Source organism: Primulina tabacum, chromosome 3 (genome assembly GCF_025594145.1).
Source record: "Primulina tabacum isolate GXHZ01 chromosome 3, ASM2559414v2, whole genome shotgun sequence".
NCBI classification, from domain to species: domain Eukaryota; kingdom Viridiplantae; phylum Streptophyta; class Magnoliopsida; order Lamiales; family Gesneriaceae; genus Primulina; species Primulina tabacum.
The window spans coordinates 15,595,893-15,615,164 of NC_134552.1; the positions used below are offsets into that span (position 1 = coordinate 15,595,893).

The following is a 19,272-nucleotide window of genomic DNA, read 5'->3' on the forward strand; positions in this document are numbered from 1 at the left end:
GTCTTTTTTAAATTTTCTTTACATTTCTATCAACTCAAATTTGGTTATTTCTATTTCAATATCAAGAAGATAAAGCCCAACTACTGAACCCATCTTTCTCTCAAAAAATTCAATTTCTTCCTCGTTTTGAAGAGTTAAAGCTAAAAATATAGCATCATATAGTTGAGAATGTCTTCAGTTTTGGAACACTTGTTAAGTTTACATGTTTCTCTAGTCTTAATCAGGTTTTATTCGATAATTTTTTTTAAAAAAAATTTGGGTTAGTTTCAATATCAGAATCAGAATCAGAGGCAACTATGGAAATTGATGAGGACGCCCCTCTCTCCCAAGCATTGAAGCGGAAAAGAATCTCCATCGACCAAGAAAAATCTCTGAACCGCTGGCCAACGAGCCAAGCATGGTACCCCAAAACCTGGCGCCACTCGTCCAATTTCCTGCACTCGCTCCATATGCCGACTTAGAGGAGGCGGCGGTGGAAATATCAGTTTCCGAGTTTGATTATTCGGTCGAGAATCACTTCGAAGCAGTCGACACAATCGTCAATATCTGCCGTATTGTAGTGGCATGTTTTGCTTTACACAATTTCATAAGGCGATACGATGCGGCTGGAGATATTCTCGAACAACTCGAAAATATTGATGATTTATAAGAAATCGAGCAAGATGTGAAAATATTTATGTCCATGACAGATGTACGAGATGGCAAGAACCAACACAAGAAAATATTACGGAAATGAAAGAATTAAGAGATGATATAAGAAATTCACTGCCAATACAAGGTCGACATTGAACTATTAGTTTTTATTTAAATAAATTAAAGTAGAATGTAAACATTAACCATTGTTATTAACAATTGTTTTTATGATTTTTAAGATTTCAATATTTTATTGTTTTGGTATGGATTTAATTATTTATATTTATTCATCACACTTGTTTAGAAATCCGTTATAAAATATATATATAAATTAATGAGTTAAAAAAACACTTTAATGATATGTATCCAAACACATTTATTAATTTAAAAAGTGCTTTTTATCTATTCATCCAAACATAATATTAACACAATTTTTATTTAAAAAAACACTTTCAAAAGCCAACTTAAAAAAACACTTTCAGCTGCAAGTGTTCCTAAGGTATTCTGCAGAAGAAAGTTTCAGGTTCGGTCGACACTACCCCTGCGGGCACTGCCTGCAGGGGTCGATCCAACGGCTCGGATTTTTTCGAGCCAATTTTTTTTTTTTTTTTACAGGGAGGTGGGCCCGGATCACTCATGTGGAGTGATCCGAGCCGTTCATTGCCCGTGCAGGCAGTGACTGCGCGGGTAGGTTGAAACAAACCAAAGTTCCATAGCTCCCTCTACGGCGCTACACGAGTGATCGACGCACACGTGCAGCATAGGCCCTCCCAAATAATGTTTTTTCTTTTGGTATTAATTTGAATTTATCTATTTATTTTACGCAGCTTCAAAATCCGCAGATTGAGAGCAAAATTAATGATAGAAAATCTTGGTGGGCTGAATAATTAGATTCTTGGGATGTACGTAGAAGATTTCAGTTGCTATTCATCAATGGTTCCTTACTTTGTTTCATCAAAGACTTTGAAATGCATGTTGGCGGTGCTGTCTGGGCATTGGTGTCGCAGAGTTGATCATAATTCGGAGAATGGCATTGAGCCTGAGGTAATTGATATGGTGTCTTCATCCAAGTAGGAATCTTTTCCTTTAACAAGGGGTACCGCTTGGAAAAGGAATTATGCAGAATAACTGCAGTGGAAATTGCTTTGCATGAGTAGATGAACGGATTTAGAAAATTCTTAGTTGTGGACATGACTCAAAAAAAATGATTTTGTGCTGTAACTTAAGGAAAAAGAATTGAAATAGATATGACTCGTCCAGATTTCTGGTTTGAAATATTTCTTATAGGTTGGTGGTAAAAGGATTGTCTTTGCTAATAGTATTGGAGAGCATTCCATTGTTCGCATGCATGATGGAAATTAATGTGATAATCTGTTTGATTTAATTGAGCGTAGTTATTTTCTTGAAATAATATGTTACCTATTCTTTCCTTGTTATCTACCCTATGATTGTGTGAAGGATAAGTTTCGCGCACTTGATTTGTTTCTACAATCAAGATGACACATTTCTCAAATTTTACTTCACCTACGCGTTTTGCATCGGTTTTAGATGCTAAAAGGTAAGTCTATCTTCTCAATATCATGTGTGTAGTACCTTCTCTGCATGTTTGATTGTCATATTAACTCTATGTTCACCTTTGAAAATTGACGTAGTAGTTTGTTGCAGTTGCTGCTTATCCTCCTGAATCTTCACATCACAAGATTGGTGCCCCCTTATCTGGCAGAGGTGTCATTCAAATTTGGTGTGTCTTAGCTGTCTGTGAGGAGGAAGTTGTACTATCTCAGTGTAATAAAAAGCCAAGGCCAACCCAGAAAAAGGGGATGGTCATGGCTAATGAGCCAACTAAAATGCAAAGGCCAAGAGGAAGGCCAAGAAAGAAGCCTCTTATCGACCCTTTGGAAAGGCAGATGCTGACAATCAAAATGTGCAACCTCTTGCTGTTGAATACCCTGAGGGTTCTTCTAGATCGCAACCATCATACAGAACTTCCATAACAAACATTTTGAAGACCTTGGGAGATCACTTAAAGATTGTAACCAAACAGAATATTCAAATTCGTCAACATCGAGTTCTCCTGAGAGGGCAGAGGAAATCAAGCAAAGGCACAAAATCAAACCCAGGTTCACAATAATGATTTGCATATGCTCAGACAAGACGAACGCCAAGAACCTTCCCTTTTGAATCCATCATCATCTGCAAGCTATCTAATGAATTCCTCCTTGAGGCCCCACAATAAGATTAATTGTACTGGTTCTTGTGATACTTCTAGATGCTTTGTTCCCAAGGATGTTGGTTTGCCTAGAATGATGCTGTGTTTATCTCATAATGGGAAAGTTGCATGGGATATAAAGTGGCGGCCATATAATGGTTGTGACCCTCAATCCATGAAGAGAATGGGTTATCTTGCTGTCTTGCTTGGAAATAGTGCGTTAGAAGTGTAAGATAATCTTAAGCTATCCACTGTTTTGTTTTCTTAACTTTCCACAGGCTTTGGAATTTGAATCCTAAATTTTAACTTTTTTTTTTTCATTTATTTACATATGTACGATATCCTAGAGGAATGAATAAGTTATTTGTGACTTGAACTTCATTGAATTGGGTGGAGATCACTCTGTGTTTAGATTCTATATTGTGCACTATCTGTTAGACTGTTACATTGTTTATTTGGATTCTCTCGAGAAATGAAATATGGTGCATAGATGACGTTAATGTAGAAAATTAGAAATCATTTGTCAAATTATGAGTTCATGGATGATTGTCTCCTAAAATATGAGGCTATAAGCCGAATGCATACTATGTTTAAAGGCTCTAGTTGTAATTCTTGTATACTCCGTCAAATCACTACAACATATAATTTTTCTCATAATCATCTGGGTTACAAGGATGTCTTCATGTTTAGCATCAATTGCCCATAATTTATTATCACTTCATTCTTGTGGATTTTTTTATTATTTTGTTCCTTTAGGCTTCCTTTCTTTTTAAGTTCCATCTTTTAATTCCCTCGGGCGCAATATCCAGTCAAATACCTCTACATCATTTTTTTTTTAAATAAGAAAGTTAATACCTTCATGGCCCCGCTCATTTAAAGAGGCATTGCACCATGAATAGAAACAACACAACTTGCAACTTTACAAAAATCCAAAGTTTGAGACGCGTCGCAAGGACCCTTGTACACTAGTACTTGCTTGCAAGATATAATGATTATACTGGCACAACCTTGCCTCTTTATCTTAGATATTCCCAACTTGAGAATGATTGTATAAAATTGTCATAGTTCTTTAATCAGCTCATTGAATGTGAGATATGCTCAGCCTGAGTATGACTGCATAAATTGTAATAGCTCTTTATTCAGCACATTTTCCTACATTAAGTCATTCTTCATTCTGGTATTTGTCGTAATTGAGTTTCTCAGCGTACCATGTAACAAATGCAGGTGGGACTTGGGAGGTTCCCATTCCTCAGACAGTGAAACTTGTATATCCTGATTGCCAAGAGCGTGTCGATCCTGGGTTCATTAAATTGCAACCAGTATTTAGATGTTCAATTTTGAAATGCGGTGATAGGAGAAGGTAATTTGGAACTAGTGGTATTTATTTTATGCATGCTCTTTCTCTATGACGTGGTAACAGTTTAACTAATTTTATACAATACCAATTCAGAACTTTTGGCTGAATCATACTCGAGGAAATTATATGATTTCATTATGCGATGTTTGCCTTTCAATGTTTTTAGTGATTGAACTATCAGTGACTTGAGACTTTTTTTTATGTACTCTCAATATTTTTTCATCCAATGACATTGATTTATGAAGTGGTAGAGAGGGAGAGCTTCGGTTGAAGTTGCCTTTAAGTCTTAAGCTGGAGTATGGAATAAATTTTACTTTATTTTGTCGGCAAGAATGCATGTGGCAGACATGCAATAAAACTTTGAATTACTCGTGCAGAAAAAGATTGAATTTTGAAAGTTGACAAATGCGGTTTCACACGAGAAACGCGTAAAGGACGCGTCGAGGTCCCCTCATTACAATCTATCCCATTCTGAGTTCATCTCTCAGTATACACATATTTGAGTGTTTTTTATAATATTTGATAGATGTTTGTTCTCCTGTATTAAGAGAGTTTGTGTTCTCTTTGGAAACACAGTGAGTGAGTTGTACACCACAATATATTATAGTGGAATTCTTTTCATCTTGCCCGTGGTTTTTATCCTAATAATTTTTAGGGGTTTTCCACGTAAATCTCGGTGTCCAGTTTATTTTTTATTTTCGGGATTTATTATCTCAAATTCCGCACGTGGGTCCAACAAGTGGTATCAGAGCCTTGATTTAAAATTTCTTAAAATTCTGAGTATGCTCTGTGGTTGCAGCCTAGACTGATCTTCCAGATCAGAAAAGAATTTTTTTAGATTTTTTATTTAAGGCGGGATTATTTTGTCCGGTCTACTAAAATTGTTGTAGACATAATGGCGGGAAGGTATGAGATAGCAAAGTTCAATGGAAGCAATTTCATGCTGTGGAAAATAAAGATACAAGCAGTTTTAAGAAAGGAGAATTGCTTGGCAGCTATTGGAGATAGACCGGTGGAGATTACGGATGATGGAAAGTGGAATGAGATGAATGATAATGTTGTTGCCAATTTACACTTGGCTATAGCTGACGAAGTTTTGTCAAGTATCTCTGAGATAAAAACAGCCAAAGTTATCTGGGATACTCTAACAAAGATGTACGAGGTCAAGTCGCTACACAACATGATTTTCCTAAAGAGAAGGCTTTATACTCTTCGGATGGCGGAATCCTCATCGATGACCGACCATATCAACACACTAAATACTCTATTTGCCCAACTCACTTCCATGGGGCATAAAATAGGGGAAAATGAACGTGCAGAGCTTCTACTTCAAAGTTTACCAGATTCATACGATCAACTTATCATCAACATTACCAACAATATTCTTATGGGCTTTCTAAGATTCGACGATGTCTTAACTGCGGTTCTCGGAGAAGAAAGCTGGCGCAAGAATAAGGAAGATATGTTGGTAACCTCGAAGCAAGCAGATGCTTTACCGATGATAAGAGGAAGATTCATGGACCGTGACTCCAGTGGGAGCCAAAGACGAGGTAGATCAAAGTCAAGAAGTAAGAAGAAAAATATTTACTGCTTTAAATGTGGCGGTAAAGGGCACTTCAAGAGAGAGTGTACGAGTATCGATAAAAGTTCTCAAGGAAATGTGGCCAGTACTTCAGGCAGTGGTGAAATATTATTCAGCGAAGCGGCAACAGTTGCAGAAGGCAGACACAAATTTTGTGACACATGGATTATGGATTCAGGAGCGACGTGGCACATGACGTCTCGGAGAGAATGGTTTGATCATTATGAACCAGTCTCAGGAGGATCTGTATTCATGGGAAATGATCATGCCTTGGAAATCGCTAAAGTCGGTACTATCAAAATTAAAATGTTTGATGGCACAATTCGCACCATACAGGAGGTAAGACATGTGAAAGGACTGACGAAGAATCTTTTGTCCTTGGGGCAATTGGTGACATCGGGTGCAAAATTCGTATCGAGAACGGGATCATGAAAACTGTGAAGGGCGCGCTTGTGGTTATGAAGGCGGAAAATGTTGCTGCAAATCTGTATGTACTTTTGGGAGAAACACACAAAGAGGCAGAACTAGCTGTTGCATCAATTGGTTCAGGAGAAGAATTAACAGTGTTATGGCATAGAAAGCTCGGGCATATGTCAGAACGAGGGTTGAAAATTCTCTCAGAACGGAAGCTGCTGCCGGGACTTACAAAAGTGTCACTACCCTTTTGTGAGCACTATATTACCAGTAAACAACACAGATTAAAGCTTGACACTTCTACTGCCAGGAGCAAAAGCATATTGGAGCTGATTCATTCGGATATTTGGCAAGCACCGGTTGTATCCCTAGGAAGAGCGAGATACTTTGTCTTGTTCATTGATGATTTCTCTAGGAGATGTTGGGTGTATCCAATCAAGAAGAAATCAGATGTTTTCCAAGTCTTCAAAGATTTCAAAGCGCGGGTTGAGCTTGATTCAGAAAAGAAAATCAAGTGTCTAAGGACTGACAATGGAGGAGAATATACCAGTGACGAATTTGATGCATATTGTCAACATGAGGGCATCAAAAGACAATTCACGACGGCTTACACACCTCAACAGAATGGAGTGGCGGAGCGGATGAACAGGACCTTGTTGGACAGAACAAGAGCTATGTTGAGGACTGCAGGTCTAGAAAAGTCATTTTGGGCAGAAGCAGTCAAAACCGCTTGTTATATTATCAATCGTTCTCCTTCAGTGGCGATTGATCTGAAGACTCCCATGGAGATGTGGACCGGGAAGCCGACAGATTATTCTCATTTGCATACATTTGGAAGTCATGTGTACGTTCTGTACAATGAGCAAGAAAGATCGAAGTTGGATTCGAAATCCAGAAAATGTATCTTCTTGGGTTATGCTGATGGAGTAAAGGGGTTTCGCTTGTGGGATCCTACTGTTCACAAGCTTGTCATCAGCAGGGATGTTATCTTCGAGGAAGATAAAGTAAAGAGAGACAAAGACACACCGAATTCAGAAACTACTATTTTTCAGGTGGAAAATAAGACGGACGAAGGTCAAGTTTCTTGTGAAGCAGTACCAGAGCACGAAGAACAAGAACATGTTGAGTCTGAAGTTTCCAATGTGAGGCAGTCAACTCGAGACAGAAAACCACCAGGTTGGCTTTCAGATTATGTCACTAAAAAAAACGTTGCATGTTGTCTATTATCAGAAGATGGTGAGCCATCGAGTTTCCACGAGGCTACTCAAAGCTCGGATGTATCTTTGTGGATGATAGCAATGCAAGAAGAATTGGAGGCATTAGACAGGAATAAAACTTGGGATCTTGTTACACTACCACGAGGGAGGAAAGCCATTGGTAACAGATGGGTCTATAAGATCAAGCGTGATGACAATAACCAAGTGGAGCAGTATCGTGCTAGATTGGTGGTAAAAGGGTATGTTCAGAAAGAAGGCATTGACTTCAATGATATATTTTCCCCTGTGGTTCGGCTTACAACAGTCAGAGTGGTGTTAGCATTGTGTGCGGTGTTTGACCTACATCTAGAACAGCTAGATGTGAAAACGGCGTTTCTTCATGGAGATCTTGAAGAAGAAATCTATATGCTCAAGCCAGAAGGTTTTGCGGAAAAAGACAAAGAGAACTTGGTTTGCATGTTGAAGAAATCTCTGTACGGTCTCAAACAGGCGCCGAGGTGTTGGTACAAGAGATTTGATTCCTATATCATGAGCCTTGGATACAACAGACTGAGTGCAGACCCTTGTACGTATTTCAAGAGGTCTGGTGATGATTATATCATTTTGCTGTTGTATGTGGACGACATGTTGGTAGCAGACCCCAACAAAGATCAGGTCCAAGGATTGAAGGCACAGTTGGCTAGGGAATTTGATATGAAGGATTTGGGACCAGCAAACAAGATTCTAGGGATGCAAGTTCACCGAGATAGAAGTAACAGAAAGATTTGACTTTCACAGAGAAATTATTTGAAGAAAGTCTTGCAACGCTTCAACATGCAAGATAGTAAGCCAATCTCGACCCCTCTTCCTGTTAACTTCAAGTTATCCTCCGAGATGTGTCCTAGCAGTGAAGCAGAGATGATGGAGATGTCTCGAGTACCATATGCATCAACAGTGAGAAGTTTGATGTTCGCCATGATATGTACAAGACCGGACATTGCTCAAGCAGTGGGAGCAGTTAGTCGGTATATGACGAATCCTGGACGAGAGCATTGAAGCACTGTTAAGAGGATCCTTAACAGTAAGCTGGGTTTCAAAATTGCAGACAGTTGTGGCGTTATCTACAACAGAAGCAGAATACATGGCAGCTGTTCAAGGTTGCAAGGAGGCAATATGGACTAAAAGGTTATTGGAGGAGATCGGGAACAAACAAGAGAATGTTCTTTTGTTTTGTGACAGTCAGAGTGCCTTGCACATCGCAAGGAATCCAGCCTTTCATTCCAGGACGAAACACATTGGAGTACAATTTCACTTTGTGCGGGAAGTAGTTGAAGAAGGAAGCGTGGATATGCATAAGATTCATACGAAAGAAAACATAGCTGATTTTCTGACCAAACCAGTGAACACTGATAAGTTTGAGTGGTGTAGATCTTCCAGTGGTCTAGCGGAGACGTAAGCAGCAGGGATGACAAGATTGAAAGGATGTGTGAAGATGAAGGAAGTGTGAAGATGTGTTTGATTCTCAATCAAATCTCCAAGTGGGAGAAATGTCGGCAAGAATGCATGTGGCAGACATGCAATAAATGCATGTCTGTCAATGCATAAAACTTTGAATTGCTCGTGCAGAAAATATTGAATTTTGAAAGTTGACAAATGCGGTTTCACACGAGAAACACGTAAAGGACGCGTCGAGGGAGCTCTATTTATAGAGCTCCCTGCTCCCCTCATTAAAATCTATCCCATTCTGAGTTCCTATCTCAGTATACACATATTTGAGTGTGTTTTATAATATTTGATAGGTGTTTGTTCTCATGTATTAAGAGAGTTTGTGTTCTCTTTGGAAACACAGTGAGTGAGTTGTACACCACAAAATATTATAGTGGAATTCTTTTCATCTTGCCCGTGGTTTTTACCCTAATAATTTTTAGGGGTTTTCACGTAAATCTCGGTGTCCAGTTTATTCTTTATTTTCGGGATTTATTATCTCAAATTCCGCACGTGAGTCCAACATATTTTCTGCATGAAGCAATTTCGTGCTTTGTCTAAACATACTCAGAAGGGATTCCTTAATGATCACTTACCTTTTACACCTCAAGTAGTAACTCTAAGAAAAAGTGAATGAAATCCAAGTTTTCCTTCCCAAGATGGTGTCAAAGCACAGGGTCAGATGGAATGTGAACAAAGAGTGCAAGAAGTGGCTGTGCTAGGGCGGAGCTGCTGGCTTGATACGCTGTCAGGAGGTTGATGTTTCTGGTTTTGAATAATATATATGACCGAGATGGCAATGTTTTATTGATATTATTTTGTGATCATATAGTTTTTGATTAATTTATTTTGAGTTTGTTCGGTGGAAAACGAGGGTATTAATCCTTGCATATATGAACCGGGAGAAAGAAGTATTAGTTTCTATCTTGTCGAGCGGCGCCGTCCATCCCCTAAATTTATATTTCTGACTACTATTTATTACGGAAGAGCACATTTTTCATTCGATGAAATATCATTCTCTTAGTTTCAAATTTATATTTATTTCGGGTTTTCTAAACAGAACCCTTTATTTGTCTGCAAGATTTTTTTCCCTCCTCTTAGTTAAGATTTCAATAGTATCAAAACGTAATTTCAGGCATAATGTGCATGCAATATAATTATATATGCGCGTCGATACGATGTAGCGATATTTTGTTTCATGTAATCTTTGTTTCCTATGTCTTATAATCCGTGTGCACACACTTTTAATATAATATAAATCACTCTTTTAAAAAATAAGTTATTAATTTTTTAAATATATTTAAGTATTTAATTATATTAACAAATCATGTAGTTATTAATTTTTTTTTTGAAATGATGTAGTTATTTTTAGGATTGAGTAAAATAGGTTTTTATTGAATAAAAGCAGTACTTTTATCTAACCATTAAAATGAGTAAGATAGTTACTCTAACCCGTCAATGTATTATTATGTAGTAGAGAGAAATAATATATTTAAATACACACATTAGTTATTAGCTCTTTGTGTCCACACCTTGTGTATATGTCAAGTTGAATTTTTGTGTAATTAATATTGTTTAAAAAATTAAAATGAAATTTAAAATTTTCTAATTTTAATAAGTTCTTTTTTTCATAAAGTTAATGTTCCCAAATTATAAATAATAATTTTTTGTTTACAATTTGATAATTTAATTGATTTATTTTATAATTTAAATTTTGGCATATTTAGAGACCACTATGTATCTCTTACATAATAAGGTTGCCTTTGGTTGTGATGATTAAATAATGAAATGATTAAGAGAAAAATGATAAAAAGAATTATTGAAGTAAATAAAGATAAAATAATATTATGTTTGGTATGATTTTTAAAGATGAGATAAATAATAATATTTTGATGAATTGACAAAATTGTCCTTCAAGTTATGTGGCGGTGGTCGGCAGCGGCGGCGGTCGTCGAAGGTGGCTGGCCGGAGGCGACGTTCCGGCGATTGGCCGACGTTCGATGGGGGTGGGCGACGGCGGAGATCGTCGGCGGTGGTCGGCAGCGGCGGCGACGATGGCGACGATGGTCGGCGAGCATCGGCGGCGCTCTGCGGCGGTCGGTGTAGAGAAGTGGTGGTGAGTTTGGATTTAGGAGAAGGGAAAAATTGGAAAAATAGAATGGATTAAGAGTGGGATAAATAATCTTAGGGAGTGAGGAGTGATTATTTTATCACACCTAATATAACCTAATCATCCATAGTAGGGATAGACTTGGTTAAATAATCACTCCTACCAAACATGTGATTAGGTGGGTTAAAAAAAATAAACCTACCTAATCATCCGTACCAAACGCTCCCTAAGAGTTATAGATATAGATAGATAGAATATTGGTACACTATTTAAATGTATATTGATTGTTGTACACATAATAAATGTAATTTTTCATAAATAAATAAATAAATTTCTTCCGAACAACCTGTGGACAATTCATGCAACGCAATAAAGTGGACATGCGAAACAAAGACGTTGTTTTTGGTCAATGCTCATACACCCAAATCTTTCGGTTACAAAACAACCTCGCGGGCAATTTATCACTGTATTCTCCGGCGCTGGGAGTAAAATCTCCCTGGATTTGATCTCCTTTACGGTAACCGAAACTCCGACTCATTCAACGGCGTTATTTCCGGCTTCAGGCCGGCGGTCAATACCTAAAGGTAAATCACCGCGGCACTGATCAATCTCTGCATATGCACCTGTTTGGTGCGCGTTTTTCGATTACCAGATAATTATCTAGCCTTTTTTTCCTTTGAATGGTTGGGTGTTCTTTTTTGTGCAATTGCGTGTTAGTTGAATGTATGTGCATCTTTCTATTGATGTGTTTTGCGTTCCAGTGATTTGATTATCTTATGTTATATTACGATGATGTCGATTATTAGGAATTTGAGGATTGAGTTGATCGTTTTATTCATGTTTGGGTTCGGGCTATTTTATTGAGAGATGTGATACATTATATGTTACCGTTAATTTTTACGCCAAGGAAAAGATTTTTATTTAGACGAGTTGAAAACAAAAATGGAATTGAACATTTGAAATTAAGATGACTGCGTGCATGAAGGATACTAAATATAATAAATGCAAATTAACCTTTGCCCCTGGATTGTACTCAGATAAGTGATGAATTTGAAAACCCTCAATTTGGGAAGACAGAAAGCTTGAACTTAAAGATCAATAAATTAATAATAAAGAGGACGGGCTGAACGGCTTAATCATTGGCATCTGGGTGTCAATATCTTACATATGAAATACTCTTACCTTTTGCAATGCAGATGTCATCTCAACATTTTTTATTGATAAAGAAGATTTTTGTTATTAGATGAGTGACATTAGCTGTTTTTTTCCATATGTTTACCGTCAAATTTTAGCGCAGAGGGACGTCATTAAGTGAGTTCCTTGGAGTTTCGTTCAATGGCAGCTGGAAGTAATGGCCAGCAAAATTTCAGAAAAGCTATGGGAGCTCTTAAGGATTCAACAATGGTTGGAATGGCCAAAGTCAATAGTGTTTATAAGGTGTTGCTTGAGCTGTAAATTCATTTTCTTGATACCGTGGTTTTTCGAAGGGAAAACATAAGATTATGTATTACAGGATCTAGATGTTGCTGTTCTGAAAGCCACAAACCATGTTGAAGCATTGCCAAAGGAGAAGCATGTGAGAAGTGAGGAGATAATTCTTTTTTAGAGCTTTTTGAATTATATTTCCATTTCTTGGATGTATCATTGCTCACAACTCTTGGTTTATCGGTCTCCAGATATTGTGCTTCAGTTTCCTTTTATTTTATTTTCTTGATAAAAAAGTCAGTGATTTATACCTTGGAGTTCAGGCATATGTAAATGCAGATTTCTGTTATTTTTTGTCAGCTATTCTTGGTGCAGTTTCTGGTTCTAGACCTCGAGCAGATGTTGTTTATTGCATAGATGCACTTGCAAGGCGTCTTGGAAAAACACGTACCTGGGCGGTATGCTTCTTGGCCCCCTTCTTATTTTCTTATATTCACTCGTATTTTTGAATTTTAGCCACATGGCACCTTTAGGTTTTTTTGTCACCGAGGAAGCCAAGTAATATCTTACTTAGCCCAAAACTAATGTTCTTATTCTAACACGGGCTAAAAGGTCTAAGTAACTCAAATCAATTTCGTTATTGGAATTGAACACTGTCATTAGCTTATTGGGTAACTTTTTGTTTCCTTTATCAATTTGAACACTTTAGTTAAAATCAGACTGCGAGTGGAGTGCTTGTTTGAACCTTAATAATTCTTAATCTCTGCAGTGCACAGACCAATGCTTTGATTCTCTCTCATCCTCCATCATTGTATTCACTTTTATTGTTTTATGTGTGTTAGATATAGTTGAATCAATTCAAAATATTTATCCTTACTAGATTGTCTACTCGTAAATTGCTGTTTTAATGTATTCTTCAACTTCTGATGAGAAATTTATTCCATTTTTTTCTCAGGTTGCACTAAAAACTTTGATTGTTATACATCGTGCATTGAGGGAGGTTGATCCTTCATTTTGTGAAGAACTAATTAGTTATAACAGTAGCAGAGGTCATATATTAAACTTGTTACATTTCAAGGATGAATCGAGTCCCAGTGGTACATATTTTTCTTTTCCACATGGAAATCATAAATGTTAACAGTTGGGAACTGACTATTTGGGTTTTTCTGATTTTAAGCATGGGACAATTCTACTTGGATCCGTACATATGCTTTGTATCTTGAAGAATGCCTGGAATGTTTTCGTGTTCTCAAATATGATTTCTACAGAGATCACTCGGCAAGTATTTTTTATTCTTTTGACAATTTTATTTTAATTTACTGTCTTTACATTGTTTATCTTAATTTAACTGTAAAACTGAAATCTTTTGAATGATAGTCACTTCATTGCCTTCCTCTTGTTTATGTTTTCTTACCTTCATACACTGCAACATATCTACTTCAAACTGATGCAATTATTTGTTTATGGGTACAGCATATCTATAACATTATTGGAGAATCTCATTGTTCCTTTCTGAATTTAATGTTATTCTCTGTTTCCATAAAGCTTATTCACTATGTAGCATTTCTTTGCTTTCTTTTGTTGTTTTGGGTAGCATTTCTTAACCCACTTTTCCATAAGTTTATGTTACTTATTTTACCTTTACTGTACTCTTGGATTTTACCAAGACAAGGTAACTTCAAGGTAAAAATAGTTTTCTGGCGCTGACTCTGGAATGGATTGACTGAAAATAAATCCTCCAGCAATTGCTGAGTGGTTTGTATACGTCCTTTCCATGTCTCTGAATCATTTATAGCTCACAGGCCAATTGCCAACTGTGGCAGCTATTTGTATTCCTTTTGTATTTAATAGGTCTGAAGGAGTCTAATCTTTATATGAGCTGTAGCTCCCAGCTCATCTCCTTCCCTTTTGGTGGCTTGAGAAGTGTGACTGAATTATATCTTGCCACTTGAAAGTTTGTGCTGACATGGAAGCTACTATGAATTATGGATGAGATTTTTTGATAATATGTTCCACTTCCTTGCTGTGAGCTAAATGTATTTTTAACAGAGAACTAAGAAGTTTGACATTCCTGCTTTGCTCGAGCAATTGCCTGTTTTGCAGCAACTGCTTTTTCGTCTTCTTGCTTGCCAGGTACAGAATTGTCAATTAGTGAGAGTTCTATGATTTATATTATTCTATCAATATTTGTTAAAGTTACTTGCATGCGATTTTTATTATTATTTTTTAAATTGATATTTGTTGATTGCATGCAATTGTGCAGCCAGGTGGAGCAGCTTTGTGTAGTTTCATGATTCAGTATGCCCTTTCAATTGTGAGCATTTATTGATTTATTGTTAAGACTGATCTCCTTGCCATATTTTCGTTCATTGTCATGACTTAAATTGATCTATATGAATTCTTGAATTTCAATATGCTATTTCAGGTTGCAGCTGAAAGTGTGAGGCTTTATGTGGCAATAACAGATGGAGTACTCAATTTGGTTGACAAAGTATGTATTAGTTTTTTTTTTTTGTATTTCCATAAAGGGCAGAAATACATCTCTTTACAAAGAATCGGTGGCATGTATTCGTTACAGTATTTTGAGATGCAACGACATGATGCTGTCAGAGCACTTGAAATTTATCGAAGAGCAGGGGACCAAGTAGGTTTTGTCCCTCTTAGTTTACTGTGCAATCAAACTATGTTTAGCACCATAGTTGTATGCTACTTCAATGCTGGGCACAATACTGCAGGCACAGAGGTTGTCAAACTTTTATGAGATGTGCAGGAGCGTTGATTTTGGGCGAAGACAGAAGTACGTCAAAATTGAGCAGGTATGTGACTTTACACGTTGCATGTTTTGTTCTTTCAGATAATCAAATTTAACTCCTTTAACTCCAAATGTTGCTTGAAACACTGCAGCCTCCCCCTTCATTTCTCACAGCCATGGAGGAGTATATAAAGGATGCTCCACAAGCTTTGATGCTTCCCTGGAAAGCAGTATGTAATAGTGCCTGAATTATTCAAAACATTCAAGTACCTTTAATATATATATATATATATATATATATATATAAGTTGTCCCACATCGGCTATCCATAGATGGGCCCAAGTCCATAATTTTTATTTGATATCAGAGTTAAAGACCCACTGTTATGTGTTGGACTATCCGTAGTTGGGCCAACACCTGTTAATGTCTCCACGTTCCAGTCGTTTTTTTCTGAGCGTGAAAAAGTGTGTTAGTTGTCCAACATCTGTTGGATAAAGTCCTTGGGAATTCTATACATAGATTTGGACAATCCTTCCCCCTGAGCTAGCTTTTGAAGTTGTGTTAGGTCAAGTCTATAATTTCAACATGGTAACAGAGCCAAGACCCACCGTTATGTGCTAGACTGCCTATAGTTGGGCCACCCGCTAATGTCTCCACGCACCAGTTTTTTATTCATAGGCATGATGTGGTGTGTTAGTTGTAACACATCGGTTGGATAAAGTCCTTGGGAGTTGTATACTTGGACTATCCTCCCCTCTTGAGCTAGCTTTTGGGATTGAGATAGACCCAAGTTCATAATCTTAACATGGTATCAGAGCCAATGTCCACTATTATTTGTTGGACTGCCATAGTTGGGCCACCTATTATTCAGTTGTTCATTCATGAGCGTGAAAACGGTGTGCTAGTTGTCCTATATCGATTGAATAAAGTCCATGGGCGTGAAAAGGGTGTGCTAGTTCTTCCATCTGTCGTGGTCGGCCGTGAGCCAAAGATGAGATTTTCTTTTTCCTTGCCGCATATAAACATTATGACGGACTGGGACCATTGTAAATAATTCTAGCCATTGAGTTTGTGGAGTTTGTGGCACGTGATGGATTGAAATGGAGAGAGATCGGGCATGGTTGGAAGCATCGGAGCCGATGATGGTTTCTTGGACTCCAACGACGAGGCCATATGGTCGTAATTAGTCATGGTGGCTAGGGTTTGTTGCTATGCTCTGATACCATGTAGTTCGGTGAATCAAAATTCTTATTATCATTGAATATACATGAATAAATATATATAAAGAAAACTTAGATTCTTATGTCTACCATTTCTAATATATCTATTCTAAATTTAAAGTTTAACTTAAATATCCTAATTATCTTATCTAAGATATCTAAGATCTTCAACAGTATACATATATATTCACTCTCTCAACCCAATTTAGTGTATAAGTGTGTTGCCCCCTCTATTTTTCAACTATCGTGGACCTAAAAATATGCATAGATAACATCTAACATATAGATTATTTGGTCCTTACATACCTGTGAATCATATTTTAAATGGTTTTTCCTTCACTTATCAGAATGAAGATAATCATATTCAGAAAGTTGTGACTGAGCCGACATCAAATTTGGATGCTGATACTGAAGAGGGATCTCATCCATCTGTAGATTCTATCAAGGACCAAAAAACCTATGCTGAAGCAGCTCCTTTGATTCCCGATCTATTGGTATTAAATTTCTGATTCATAGGATCAATTCAAATGCAGATAGTTTATAGTAATTTACCTTATCAAGTTTCTTGTATTCTTAGAGCTGGGATGAACCATGCCAGGAAGCATCTGAATTGGCTGAACAAGCTTCCCCCAGTGTTTCACTAGGTAGTTATTGTGTTTATGTGTTTCGTCAATACTAATAGTAGTCAGAAAGCATGATGTCATCATTTCATATCATGTGTAGAAGGAGCATCTAATCTCACAAGTAGTTCAGAGTTGTCAAGTGAACCATCTGGTTGGGAGCTTGCACTAGTAACAGAACCACATTCTGACGCAGCTTTAGCTGCACACACAAAGGTAATAATATATTTGCTCCAGTTGCCTACAAGGATATATGAACTATTGCCTATTGTGCTGCAATCTTTTGCTGCACACACTAAGATAATAATATATTTGCTCCAGTTGCCTACAAGGATATATGAACTGATTGCAGCACAATAAGCAATCTTTCTATTTTTATTTTGTCACGCTCTCTTCCCAATTCTGTTGCAGCTTTGCAACTGTGTAATGCATAATATGCATTTGTTGTTCATGATGTCCGAACAATCACAATTACAATAGCTGATTATTTCACATTATATCATGCATCATGTTAGGTTAAGTCAAAGTAATCGGTGCTCAACTCACATCTAGGTTCAAGTCATTACAGAATTTTCATGCCTCATGATTTCTCAAGCACAACTACGTACAGATGGCTACCCTCACATTCACTTTAGATACATCCTCACCATACAAGAATGATTAATCTAAATTGCCAGCTGAATCCATTGTATTACCTTATAAATCATGAACACCTCCCAGAACTCGATGTTGGATGGGGACATTAAATAAAAGTGTACCTTAAATTGGTGCTATAAAGGCTTGCAGCAGTTTAAGCTCCTCTTATAAGTCGTGGTTTTTCTTTCTGTGACAAAGTTTTATACTTTTTAAAATTGAGAACAGTGTGCTTAAGTGCTCTCACCTTGGGTCTAAATGCTAGTTCATCATTACCCACACTGCACCTTGGTGCTTCTCTGGAGAGAACTAGAGATGAAGCAAATGAGTGAATGCTTTTGCGTCTTACACTGAGTTTGGGGCAAACGGTTCTTGTTTCGTGTTCTTCCTGCATTAATTTGATATCTTTTCCATAAAACTTCAAGATACTCCTGATTCTTGTCCAATCCAATGTGAAAAAAAAACAGGTTAATGTGCTGGACAGATCAACACTTGACAGTCTATATGAAATGGCATTGGCTAAAACTAGTCAAAATGAATCTTATCACGTGGGGATGGTCTCTTCAAATCCTTTTGAGTCCAGTTGTTACAATCAAGAGACAACCCTCTACACCACAAGCCAGGCACCACACCCAAGTTTTATGCAGATGCCTCAAATCCCCCAACATCGAGTGACATTCATCCAGCAACAGCAACAGCAACATCATGACTACATGCATGAAATTTCCCAACAGCAAACGCCATTCCAAGAACAGCCACATCAGCAACAAGAGTTATCAACCGATGGACATGATTTTATGAAGATAGCTGAAATCCCACAAGAGCAAGTTGATCCCATAAAACCACATCAGCAGCACGAACAAACATCTGGTCGTGATTCCACAAACCCGTTCACAAATCCTTTCATGGAGCAAGGCTCACTGCCTTGTCCGCCTCCTAGTCAGTCTTGTAACTCAAGCTTGATCTAAAAGTCCATCACATGTTTATGGTTAGTTTCTCAATCGCGCACCTATATGTTTATTTAGCATATATATTGATAAAAGAGTTTTGATACTCTTGCTTCAATTTTTCTTTCTTTGAAAACGTTTAACGTTTCCAGTGATTCAAAATGATATTGACATCCTCCTTTTAAGTTAATTGAGATGTGGTGTTCAAATTGCTAGCACCACAAGCAATTGTGCCAAAGCTATAATCCATTTGTGAAGCATTGAATGTGAAAAATAAAATATTTTGTTATAGATGTGGAGGCGAAAGTTCTACTCCAGAAGCTTCATGTTTTGCTTTTCAATTTCATAGGAATTAGTACTAGATTTTTGGTTCTTTAAATAATGCTTATTAATGGGAAGTTTGGTTTTCATCACATCTACACCATAGTGGATCTACTTTGTTTTAAATACTAATGGCAAATGTTGGATTTTTTTTTTCCAGTAGTTGTTCAATGATTTAGAAGTTGCTCATAAATTGATATTATTTAAAACAAAATAAACATAGATGGAGAAACAATGAAAGTTCACCAGGCTACCACTAATTTCATTGAAATAATTTATCCATATATCATATGGATCCAAAACAGCACGAAAAGTTCAGCGAACTGTCTTTTAACCTGGGCAAGGACATCGATAAACGCAAAGGCATC

General features: G+C 37.2%; 1 protein-coding gene across 7 annotated transcripts; it reads left to right on the top strand.

The window, feature by feature from the left end:
* Nucleotides 1-1,106: 1,106 nt before the first annotated feature.
* LOC142540765 (putative clathrin assembly protein At5g35200) lies at nt 1,107-18,857 on the top strand. Of its 7 annotated transcripts, XM_075647132.1 has the most exons (19): nt 1,107-1,132; nt 1,461-1,703; nt 2,092-2,191; nt 2,299-3,070; nt 4,067-4,202; nt 12,284-12,423; nt 12,500-12,569; nt 12,772-12,869; nt 13,367-13,508; nt 13,589-13,689; nt 14,461-14,544; nt 14,675-14,725; nt 14,837-15,055; nt 15,147-15,227; nt 15,316-15,393; nt 16,731-16,877; nt 16,961-17,027; nt 17,107-17,219; nt 18,104-18,857. In XM_075647132.1, the coding sequence occupies exons 6-19, from the start codon at nt 12,322-12,324 to the stop codon at nt 18,602-18,604; spliced, it is 1,854 nt and encodes a 617-aa protein (XP_075503247.1). In that variant the 5' UTR covers nt 1,107-1,132; nt 1,461-1,703; nt 2,092-2,191; nt 2,299-3,070; nt 4,067-4,202; nt 12,284-12,321; the 3' UTR covers nt 18,605-18,857. The 7 variants fall into 7 exon arrangements, with proteins under 7 accessions (XP_075503247.1, XP_075503245.1, XP_075503248.1 ...); XM_075647130.1 differs by lacking the exon at nt 2,092-2,191; XM_075647133.1 differs by lacking the exon at nt 2,092-2,191 and having other exon boundaries at nt 1,461-1,677; nt 2,289-3,070.
* The last annotated feature ends 415 nt before the right edge of the window (nt 18,858-19,272 follow it).

What these genes read in the sequence shown, in the direction of transcription:
- LOC142540765 (XM_075647132.1), top strand. Translation starts at nt 12,322, where the DNA reads ATGGCAGCTGGAAGTAATGGCCAGCAAAATTTCAGAAAAGCTATGGGA. An exon ending in TTCGTCTTCTTGCTTGCCAG is followed by an intron (nt 14,545 to 14,674) that starts GTACAGAATTGT and finishes GCAATTGTGCAG; the next exon opens with CCAGGTGGAGCAGCTTTGTG. An exon ending in CTTTGATTCCCGATCTATTG is followed by an intron (nt 16,878 to 16,960) that starts GTATTAAATTTC and finishes TTGTATTCTTAG; the next exon opens with AGCTGGGATGAACCATGCCA.